This window comes from Dendrobium catenatum, unplaced genomic scaffold, assembly GCF_001605985.2.
Source record: "Dendrobium catenatum unplaced genomic scaffold, ASM160598v2 fragScaff_scaffold_716, whole genome shotgun sequence".
In the NCBI taxonomy this organism is placed as follows: domain Eukaryota; kingdom Viridiplantae; phylum Streptophyta; class Magnoliopsida; order Asparagales; family Orchidaceae; genus Dendrobium; species Dendrobium catenatum.
The window spans coordinates 21,743,389-21,755,942 of record NW_021319178.1 but is presented as its reverse complement, the minus strand read 5'-3'; the positions used below and the strand labels follow the sequence as shown (position 1 = coordinate 21,755,942).

General features: G+C 33.1%; 1 protein-coding gene across 1 annotated transcript; it reads left to right on the top strand.

The window, feature by feature from the left end:
- Positions 1–11,152: 11,152 nt before the first annotated feature.
- LOC110108636 lies at positions 11,153–12,325 on the top strand. Its single transcript, XM_020839358.2, has 2 exons — positions 11,153–11,687; positions 11,797–12,325. Exons 1-2 carry the CDS (start codon positions 11,297–11,299, stop codon positions 12,219–12,221), a joined length of 816 nt encoding a protein of 271 aa, XP_020695017.1. The 5' UTR covers positions 11,153–11,296; the 3' UTR covers positions 12,222–12,325.
- The last annotated feature ends 229 nt before the right edge of the window (positions 12,326–12,554 follow it).

Here is a 12,554-nt window from a genome sequence, read left to right as displayed (position 1 = left end):
AATCTGGATTACAGTAATGAGCTAATTTGGCAATACTTGAGACTTGAACGATCCAACCTATAGGTATTGAAGCTTAGCATGAGAAGAATATGATTTTTAATTGCATAATTAAGGCTTGAAGCATTGGAAAAATCAACAAGCAATTGGTAGGCATATTCAAAATAAGTTCCAAAAGGCATACCCATATCCAGGCAAGTTCACAATGTACCAACTTACGCTGATTAGAAAGTGATTTATCAAGCTATGTTTCCCTGCAGACCAACAGCACAAAGGAACACATCCACCTGATAAATCAGGGAATTAGAAAAATACAGCAAAGGGAAACTCTTATATAGAAACACGGAAGGTGACAGAGGGAAGGTGACTTGGTTTCATGGATGTTAGGGCAGTATCCTTTTAGTGGACGAGGGCGTTGATGAGAGGCGATTTGCGACGTTGGACCTCCCGAGGATAGCGAACTCAGGTCGGGCATCTTTGGGGCAATCTTTAGCCCGCGAAATGCTCTTCACGAAATCCGCATGCCTGATCTGCGCATCACCGGCGTATGGGCCAACCATAATATTTGATACCGGAAGCACCATTCTGACCGTCACATGACTCACATCCCCCTTCGCCACCCCCGGTTACACGAAAAGGGCTCCCCTAACTAGTTCTGGCCGCGGGGACGCAAATGACGAAACACGGCAGCCGGCCCATAACTTGCCGGGGTTTAGTCGGTTGTAAAGGGCAAATCATTGCATCCAGTCACCGGACTCAAAGAGAGGTCCAGATATTAATAAAATATTATTTTAAATTTAGCTCGTCAAAAATGTGGGTAAAGCACAGGTAAAACGTTAAAGTGCAGGTAAAGCGCAGGTCAAAGCGCCTTCAAAAGCGCAGGTAAAGCGCAGTCAGGTCATCGGACACGGAGATTAGATTCTGACGTCACATGTGCTTTTGACTTGCGCTTTAGTTGTGCTTTTACTGCGTTTTACTTGCGCTTTATCTGCACTTTACATGCGCTTTTGACACGCTAAATTTAAAATAATATTTTATTAATATTCGGACCTATCTCCGCTTCCGATGACCTGATGCAATAATTTGCCCATGGTCAGAATATGGAGCATGTGAGACAATAAGGGAAAGCGGAGAAGCGGGATGCTACGAAACTTACGTATATTGGGCATTTTTGGTAAAGTAAAATCGTAAATTTATTGTTCGGTTCTTCAAACCAAGCTTTTAATAAAAAAAAAAATTCTTCTTCTTTCTACTGTTTTAAGCAAAATTCTGAAAAATCGGATCGGACAATAAACCGGAAGAAAGAAAGATTCATAGTTCAACCAGTTCAACCGGTCGAATTGGGGTCAAACCGGATGACGTAATAAATAATAATAATATTATAAAAAATAAATAAAATTAACATAATAATGAAATATAACAATCATATAATTTTATATAAATTATTGTTAATTTATATTACATATTTATATTTTATTTATAGATATAAATTATTCAAAAACTCATAATATAAAATTATAAATATAATTAAATATTTTTATATAGCAGCATCTAAATATGTTAAAAACTTTAAAAAATAAATATTATTCAAATATAAAAATTAATTATTTATATTATAATTTATATGATATAATTTTTACTCAAGTGACTTAACAAACAAAAATGAATCCACATTATTAATTAATTAAATTTAATATTTATTTAATATTAAATAATTTATTTAATTATTTATATTAAAAAAAAAACTTGAATCGGTCGGTTTTTGTCAAAACCAGCAGGTTTGCAGCAAAGCTGGTTCTCTGGTTAAACCGAATTGGCCTTCAAACCAGTTCACGGTTGAACCGGTCAGACCGGCTGGTCTGATCCGATTTTTAAAGCATTGGTTTTAAGAAAGCTTTTTAGATGTATTTTTCTTTTAGAAAACTCAATTTTCTGAACTGATATTTCTTAAAATTAATTTTTACAAAAAGTACCGAATAATGAAACAAAGCCCTAGTTGCTTGAATTATCCTTTTTTTATATGCGGCCATTGGCCCTTATTTAAATTAAATAAATATATCATTTATTTTAATTTTTTAAAGAATTGTGGCTACAAATTTAATTCATATCAATATACTCATAGTATTTAAAGAGACTCGATATTGTATAAACAATATGAACAAGATGTTTATCAGGCCCTCCTATTTTTAGTGTTTTTTCTTCTCCAATGATTCTCATTCACAAAGTAACATTCTTAGGGAAAGCTCTAAGAAAATGTTCATATAACAATACAAAATAAATGAATAAATTAAAATTCGTATCACAAAGTAGTTCATATAATATTTCCCGGACCCAGACAGAATCTCAAAGGATTCTGGCCCCTTATAACTATTTTTTTATTTATAGCACCAGAATATATCAGATATCCCTATCTCAGATAAAATCTCAAAGGATTTTGGCCCCTTATAACTTCTAAAAATTTCCTGACACAGATAAAATCTCAAAGGATTCTGATCCCTTATGGCTCCTAACAAAATTAAATTAATTAAATGAATATGCACATATATTATCATATTATAACTATTAAAGAGTAATTGAGCATGTATCAAAATTCACAATATTGTATAATGACAGACAACAGAAAATCCAATTATACAAAAATGCACATTTTTAGAAAAGTATCAAATTATCATGAATTATGTAAAATAATGTTTTAAGACTTTTATTATATTACCACACTATTTTTTAACATTCCGATAAATTTATATTCAATAAAAACCCCACAAATTTCAAAACCCCTGGTGAAAATTTTTTAGAAAAATATTTAAAATTTGCATAATTGTAATCTCTACAAAATAGAAAAAGTTACGTGTTGAAAGTTTTGCCAGTGCAAAGTTATTCCTGCTTTTCGCTAACATATAAAAATTTTAATCAAAATATTGGCCAAGACTTTCATATTTTTGAAAATTGAGATGGGCATAATGTGTCTTACCTTGAGACAAACAACTTTCTCAATTGTGTCGATGGACAAAAACAGTCTAAAATCGCCCAAAACCGGACTTTCTCTTTCTCTCTCTTCTCTTTTTCTTTTAAACCCTCTCTAACCCGATTTTTTCCTTCTCTGTTAAGACATAAAGCGAATTTCTTATATAACTCATTAGTGGATTATGATATTTTATATTTTTATAATTAAATAATATTATTATAACTAATTTTTAATAGAAAATTCATAAAAATTCTTTAAAGGATTCCAAAAATTATAGAAAAATATTCATAAATTAACAAATTTAATTTAGAAAATTATGGTGAAATCGGTTTGCAAAATAGATATCAAACCATCTCAAAACCCCCATTTGTACCTAGAGGTGCCGATTTCTTAAGAAATTTCAATATGGCTAAAAAATTATGAAAAAATTAGAGAAGCTAAAGCATGATATTATAAGTGTTATGGCAAAGATGGTTTGTGATTTGGACTTCTCTACATCAACTAAAAAAATTTGAAAATTTGAAGGGTTTCATAATCTACCCACCTTAAGAAAAATGTCACCCTTGATATTCTCAAAGCATAATTAGTCAGAATAAACCTGGATACAGCTACCTCATATCAGATTCCTTCTCCCAAGTAGCCTCTCTGTATGTCATATGCTTCCACTGCATCTTAACCATAGGAATCTATTTGCTTCTCAATTTTCTCACATCATATGCTAAAATCATTTTGGGTTCTTCTCTGTACTGTAGATTTGGATGAACCTCAATATCATCAGCATATAATCTCTTCCCAAAATCAGACAACCACTTTCTCAAAGATGATACATGAAACACATTGTGTATATCAGACATATGATCAGGTAATAATAACTTGTAAGCAGAACTACCAATCTTCTCACTGATCTCAAAAGGTCCAATATATCTTGGACTGAGCTTGCTAATTCTCCCAAATCTGTTAACACACTTCATAAGACTGACTTTGACATATATACAACAGGTCACCAATCTGAAACTCAACCAATCTGTGTTTCCAATTATAATATTTCTTATGTTTATCTTGTGCATATTTCAATCTTTCTCTAATCAAATTGATCTCTGTAATATTATCATCCAAAAATGCTGAACATATCACCTGTCTGTCTCCCACCTCTGTCAAAGTTAAAGAAGTCCTACATTTTTTGCCATACAGAGTTTTGTAAGGAGATATGCCTATGCTGGACTGATAACTATTACTATTTGTAAACTATATTAATGGGATATGATCCTCCCAACTCCCCCCCAAAATCCAAAACACATAATCTCAGAAAATCTTCCAGTACCTGAAAATTCCTTTCAGATTGTCCGTGTGTCTACGTATGAAAAGTCGTAATGAATACCCCTTCGTAATCTAGAGGTAAACCTACCATCCCGATCATATACAATCACTTTTGGCACACCATGCAACCTGATAATATATTTAACATAAATCTGTGTTAACTTGTCCATCGGATCTATCTGTCTAATGGAAGGAAATTGACAGATTTTGTCAGTCGATCAACAATAACCCAAATTACATCATGCCCTTCCTCAATCTGGGAAAACCCATAGCAAAATTTATTTGGTACATCTTCCTATTTTCACTCTAAAATTGGTAACGACTGTAGAAAACCTCCCGGTCGTTGATGCTTTGCCTACACTAGCTGATAGGACTCATATTTTGAAACAAACTCCACTATATCCTTCTACAATCCAGGCCACCAAAATATACTCTTTAGATCTCCATACATCTTGTTACTTCCTAGATGAATAATATAACCTGAATAATGAGCCTCATGTAGAATCTCCTGCCTCAAATCTCATAAAATAGGAACCCAAAGTCTATCCTTATAAAAAATGATACTATAATAAAAAACTTGCAGTTCAGATTTCTTACCATATTTAATCTGATCAATCAACTTTGAATATTCTACATCTAATTTTTGAGCTTCATGAATCATTTCTTCTAAAGAGGGTTGAATGATCATGTGAGTCACTATACTAAAATCCTAATCAGTAGAAAAAATCACCTCCAACTGTAATCTCTTCATATCTCATATTAAATACTTATCTGAAGTGAGTTGTATACATGATAATCATGAAGACTTCCTACTCAAAGTGTTTGCCATTATATTAGCCATAACATATTGATATTGAATAGTAAGATCATAATTCTTGATTAAATCAAGCCACCTTATTTGTTTCAAATTTAGATCCTTTGAGTAAATATGTACTTCATACTCTAATAATCCATGAAAATCTCACACTTGACACCATACAAGTAATGATGCTAAATCTTTAAAGTAAATACAACAACAGCCAACTCTAGATCATGCGTCGAATAATTCCTTTCATATGGTTTTAATTATCTTTAAGCATAAGCTATCACCCAATCATGTTGCATCAAAACACACCCCAAACCTCTCAGTGAAGCATCACTGAATATCTGAAATCCTTCTATATTAGAGGGAAGAGCCAAACTGGAGCAGAAGTAAAACAATCCTTCAATATCTGAAAACTAGCCTCACACTCTGGTGTCTAGACAAAAGCTACTGACTTCTGAGTCAGTATTGTCAAAGGTGCTGAAATTTGAGAAAACCCCTTCATAAACTTCCTATAATATTCAGTCATACCCAAGAAATTGCGTATCTCAAATACCGTAGTAGGCATCGGCCAATTAGTGACTGCTTAAACTTTATGGGGATCAATAGAGATACCATCACCACTCTCCACATGTCCCATAAAAGAAATACTTCTCAGTCTTAACTCATATTTGGAGAATTTTGCATACATCTAGTGCATTAGTTACTCCAAATGGCATGACCAAAAACTTATAGTATCCGTATCGAGTACTAAAAGCTGTCTTCATCACATCATCTTGTCTCACCTTCACCTGATAATAACCAGATCATAGATCAATTTGTGAGAATATAGAAGATCCAGCAAGCTGATCAAATAGATCATCAATCAGTGGAAGTGGATATTTATTCTTGATTGTGACTTTGTTCAACTCTCTATAATCAACACACATACGCATCGTACCATCCTTTTTTTCTTTACAAATAGAATATGTGCTCCCCAGGGAGAAATACTAGGACAAACAAATCCCCTATCAACCAACTCTTGAAGCTCCTTTGGTGCCATCCTATGTGAAGCTTTAAATATCGGGGATGTACCTGAAAATATATCAATATAGAACTCTACGTCTCTGTCCAAAGGTAAACTAACTAACTCCTCAAGAAATACATATGAAAAATCTTATACTATTGGGATATTAGAAAGAGAACCTACATCAATACTCTTATCCCGAACTGATGTTAGAAATACCATATAACCCTTATACAATAATTTATTTGCTTCTAACGTAAATATTAACTAAGATAAAACACCTCTAACTCCTTGGAAAACAAAACTTTCATTGCCCATAAATAATGTAATTCGCTTCTTCAAGCAATCAATTGGAGCCACATACTGACTCATCCAATGTATATACAGAATAACATTATATGAAGAAATCAGTAATAAAATCAAATTGGATTTCCACTGCTTATAAAAAATTTCAATATCAAAGAAACAAAATCTACCGGCTATCATACTATCTCCAGCCTGCAAAATAAATAAAAGGGAAATAGGTAGTGCAACTAAAGCCAAATGTAGTGAATCAAAGAAATGCTTGGAAATAAATGAATCACTAGCTCCAGAATCAAATAAAACATAATATGGATGCTCAGAAATATAAATCGTACATGTCACAACATATGGAGGATCCCGGGCCTCCTGCTGAGTCAAATTGTATACACGTGGTTGAAATGGAGCTGATGGTGTGACTATTATTATAATTATGATAACCTTTATTTTGTAGGGTAAATATGTATTTTTTTAATTTTCAAATGCAATTTTAGTTAGGAAAGTTTTGTATGTGTGTGGGCATTTCAGAATTATGCAGGGGGCCAAAACATGTTGAAATAGATCAAGGCCCCATACAGCACATACACCATCTCGTTTTTGTATAGATCTAGGTTGAGTTGTAATTACGATAGTGCTCAGCTGCCTTTTTTTTTAATTTTTATGGGGTATATTGCAGAACCGAGTTGTATTTATAGCCATTAATTATTACTTATTATTTAATGTTTGGTGTGTTTATTTTGATTGCACATTAAAATTTCATACTTTTTTTAGGTTTCTTATTTTAATTTGCTTAAGGGTAGCTCGAACGAAGTCAATGTTAGACTTTTTAGGATGTTAAATTTTTTATAAAACTAAAATTTACTTAATCAAGATAAAATGAACATATAAGCTAAAATAAACCCATTTTTAATAATTAATGCATGATCCCTTGTGTGTTACTTTTTAAAATGTAATAAATATTTCAAACAATATTTACTTTAAAGTGACCAATGACTAGTTTTGATTAGCCCTACCCATGCTTGCATAGCTTGAGTCAAAGCATACAGATTTTGTGTTATAACATAGATTGATATTTCACTTTGCATATAATAACCATTTCTCTTTTGTGCCTCCCACCACTCTTCTATTTGCGTAAGATCGGACTGCATATATTTGATACTCTATGTGGAGTTTAGTTGGTACCTCTTTCTAGAAGGGTGATAAATCCAGGTCTGGATTGCCTATATCCCTAGTGGGGTTTAGATTATAAGTCCACTTGCAATGTCTTGTATTATTATTGTCATGAATGTTAATACTTAGTGTATGGTACATCCTTCATAGATCTAGGGTTAAAGGCTGGCGGTATGGGTATATATTATTGTTTGCCTTATCGTTGGGTAGGTTCTCCACTCTTTGGAAACTATAAATTCCACACATCTGCATCACACTGATGGTGTTGCTTCCATCTTTCTCTCATGCATGCCTCGACCGTGATGTCTCCTCCCTTGATTTCTCTTCTTTGGACCAATCGAGTGCTTATGTGATCCTTATATGTTGAATAACCTAATCGAGCCTATCTTTCTTTGGATTATGAGAACCTAGACACCCCACTATGCATTAAATCACGAAGAGAATAATATAGCACCCATTGTCGAGAGTATTCTTAGATCGAGGCCTAAGATGTAATTAATCATGGGGGCTTGCGCCTGTGGGAAATCGATACCCATATCAAATAAATCACATTTGAGCTAATGTATCAAATAAAGAAAATCTCATGATTATCGAGTCATATATTATTACTCATCAAGGTATGTAGGCGAAAGCCATTATCCTCTATAGTGAATTGTATCTATGATCTCTTATGCTCTTCCATTGATCTACTTGTATAGTGTAAAGACCTACGATTATTTTGTCCTACGCAATAGTATGATTATACCCTTTACATTTTAATCCTCACGAGCAGCATCCTTTTGAAGACCTATATACGCCCTTACCAGTGCCAGACTTAATTTGGGAGGATCTCAACCTATATTTTGTTAAGGGATTACCACAAACCAAATTACCAAACACAACGCTCTATTATGGTTGATAACGCGCATGTTATTGACCTCCCTGCTGACATCCAGACTTCATAAACTTTCAATATATATATATATATATATAGTTATCATCCTCTAGATGATTCAACCACTATCACTAGTTCAACAGGAACAAACTCTTCGGTGGTGGGGGAGAGCTGATGTGGAACACCGTATGCTACATCCTAGGGACACCACACCTCGTGCTTGCTACTCCACTACTTTATTTCAACTTTATTCTCTTTATAATTACAATAATACATTTCCCTTTCTTTTGTTTGTGCGGCTTGATATAGTATTGCTACAATAGAATTAAAGGCCATAGGACACTCAAGAATTTTTTACATTTGATAGAAATGTTCTCTATAGTTTTTCATGCTACATTATTGTGTTACTCTTGTCCTCGTTTCCATCCTTTCCATTGTTACATCACATGTTATTTACCAATAGTAATAAGGAAAGCATAACAATCACTCGGTGATTAAAAATTATCAATGACTTAGTGGCGGTGACTTTAGCTTTAATCACTTTTTTAATCTTAGCAAGTTTCAATCTCACATTCATTCGGATATTTTCCTTCAATGAAAACCTCTTCTTTTTTACAATTTTAAAAAATATTGGCAATGATGTTTTCTTTTAAAATATTTATCTTATCCTTGAGAACAATTTTCAAAAAGGAAATTCCAAGATTTTAACAAAAAAGGCAGAGGAAGAAGAAAACAAAGGCAAAGGAAGAATAAACATATAAATAGCTAGATACCTAGACCTCGTATTGTAAGATTTAGAGTCACTGATGCGGCATAAGGAAAAATCACATCACAATCAAAATCATTAGTTGTGACTAATTATTAAATGTTCATTTTTTAAAAAGAAAATTCATTATTAATTTATTCTATTATTCTTTTTATAATAATATGTTAAAAGATATAAGAGAATTAAATATACACTCATATTTCAAGAGCTTGGTTCAAGCTAAGTCGACCCAATTTAAGTTTATGAAGAACTTGAGATCTTCTTGTTGAACTCACCAAGCTGATGAAGGACTCCTCAAATCATGGAGAAGTCAATCGATGCATTCGAACATGTTAATCTTAGACCATAAGCTATTCACCAATTTCCTACCTTTTAAGTTGGTTAATTCCTTCATATAAGTCAACAAACTCCTATAAGTTGGAAACTATCTTTAGATAAGTCGGAAATTTTCTAAAGATAAGTTGGCTACTTTATGCGAACAAGCCCGTAATTTCCTATAAATAAGTCTTCAATTATCGACAAGTAAGTCAATGACTTCCATTAGATGAATTAGAGACTTTCTTCAAACAAGTTGATGACTCCAATTTGTGAAGCTAACGACTAAAGTAAAATACCCATTTGAAGACTCATATGAAGTTAGTAGATGATCATATATAGCTAGGCTACATTCTCCTATATTCCATAAGCAAGCAACCTTTGAACTTAATTATGTAATTTTTTTCTTTTTTATATATTTATATGTAACCAATTATGTAGTGCCTGAATGTTAACTCAAACCTATAAATATGGGGTCAAAATTTGAGCTCGTGATAAATAATTTTTTGTATTCAAGTCTATTCCAGTGCTTCCTACTCTAAAGTTCTTCTTTCTCTCTCTTATTATCTGTGCTATTTCATTGAGATTGCAAGTAAGATTCTAGTATAATTCAAGGATAATTTTGAATTCAACAACAAATATCTTAATTGCGATGTACTCATGCTCATCCAAATGGCAAAAAGTCAAAGGGAGAAAAAAAATAAATCTTAAAATATATTTAGATAATTGGAAATAATATTGTAATTTTTAAATCAAATAATGCTAATATAAATGAATAATTAGCTAACAGAGTGCACTATTATGCATATAAATTGTAATATACATAGGTAACTCTCTATATTTCAAATAACAATGAAAAAACAAATTACACAAAGAATTCTTAGTGAGCATCCGTATTTATGTTGAAGAGGGGAGAATTCTTCCTCTATTATTCATACTGAATAGACTTAAACTAATTGAAAACAAACCATCACTATAATTAAAACAAATTCCAACACGGAATCCGTTCAACTCTGTTTACTACTGACAGCTAATCACCTTGTCCATCCATATAAAGTTGACTATACCATGACAAATTTGTAGGGTCCCATCTAAATACTTCTGCTCGTAAAAAAAATTTGGAGGGTCAATATGAAACTATTCAATATTCCTTCAAACAAACATGTGAACTGTGGCCTTTTTCCGGTTCATAAGCCTATACAGCTAATTGGTAAAGCATGCCATCTTAAATCAGATGATTGGAATTAAATTTTCTCCTTATGATTTGATGGAACTATGAGGGTTACTGCCGAAGACAAGATTGTGTACGTGCACTTTATCACGAGCATGTGGTTATCTACGTTCTATAGAAATTCTAAACAAATTCTCCTTTTTTTTACTGTTTCAAACTTGTCTACTGCTTGATGCTGACAAAAGAATATAAAATACATGACATTTAATTAAAATAAAAAGACATGTTATAAAAATTATAAGACAGTGAAACTTTATTTCAAGAAGATTGATTTTAAGTGTATGTTGTTTTGTAATATAAGGAAATCATTCTACTTTTAGTGTAAATTTTGTATAATACTATGCTTTCTTGATTAAATGTGTTGTTGCGTTGATTTAACGCAGGAACTTGTTTTAGAAGATGACGCAGAGCTCAGCATTTATACACTTCTGACACCTCCTCCTCCCCCCACCACACACACACACACACACACACATACACATAAAACTCTTCCATTTAAACCATATCTTCCTTTCTCTTGATCTGAAGTCAGGCGTCATTGCTGATTGGAGAAATGCCATCTTCATTTCCTTGGAATCCTGCTCCACATGGAGGAAGAAGCCTGGCTAAGCTTCTTGAGGAGCAGCAGGAGCCATTTCTACTTGAAGTCTATCTTATGGAGAATGGATGCTCAGGGAGGATGATAGCATCTCAGTCAAAGCCTTTCTGTTGGCCTTTGAATCTTTGCAAGAGGCTTAGGATAAGACAAACCAGCAGACAAGAAGGAATAACTGCTGTTTTCCTCAAACGCACATTGGCCAGGTTTATCTATAGCAAAACTGCTACCATTGAGCATAGAAGACTGAGTTTCTCCAGCTGTTTCTCAGAAGAATCTAAGCACCAGCTGAGTCCTGTGTCAATTTTAGAGCTGTACTCTGCTGAAAGTTCTCCATTTCATAATCACAGTACGATAATTAATTATGTTTCTTTATATGCTAAAGATCAGTAATGTCATTGATCATTTAAAAAACATCATTTTTTATTTAAATATGTTATGTTAATTGTTTCGAGCAGTTAAACATGAGTGCAGATCAACATCAAGCATGGATGCAGCGCTGAACAAGGTCAACATAACATTTGAAGTCGTTCATCAGAATTCAAAGTCTCTTAATTATGCTGAGAAAAGAAATAAGTTTAGCAAAAGAAGAATCAGTATCAGGCCTGCGCTTGACTGTGTTAGAAAAGAAAAGGAGAAGATGTGGAGCTCTTACGGTATTCAGAGCTCAACTGACTTGATAAAAAAGGCCATGAATGATCTCATCCTGTCTTGGGAAAGGCAGAAGGGAGATGTGAACAATTTGGTTTCGGATTTCTCAACTTGGAAGGAGTGGAACCAATTCAAGCCTCCTCAAGTCAGAGAGATTGGATTTGTTATAGAGGCTGCTATATTTGATGACCTTAGTGAAGAGGTTGTTTTAGATATGTTAGCTCTACAGTGATATTTAAGCTAATTGTAAGCTTTTTTTTCTTAATTTCAAATCTATATTTCTTTCGTCTTTTGTTTTTTTCATGAAACAAATATCTCTACTATCCACAGCTTAAAATCTCATTAGAGACAAATATCTCAAAATGAGAAGGTTAAATGAAACCTTGAATACGGCATTTGCATGCAAAATTTTCTTAATTAGGTGGGTGGGTGAAGCCAGCCCTGTGCGAATTAATTACATGCAAAACTACTTGAGATGATAATAGTAAATGAGTTGATGTTGATTTGAGGTTCATGTTCATGGCTGTGACTTATAAGAGAACGAACAAGTGGGTTGTTTCCAAAA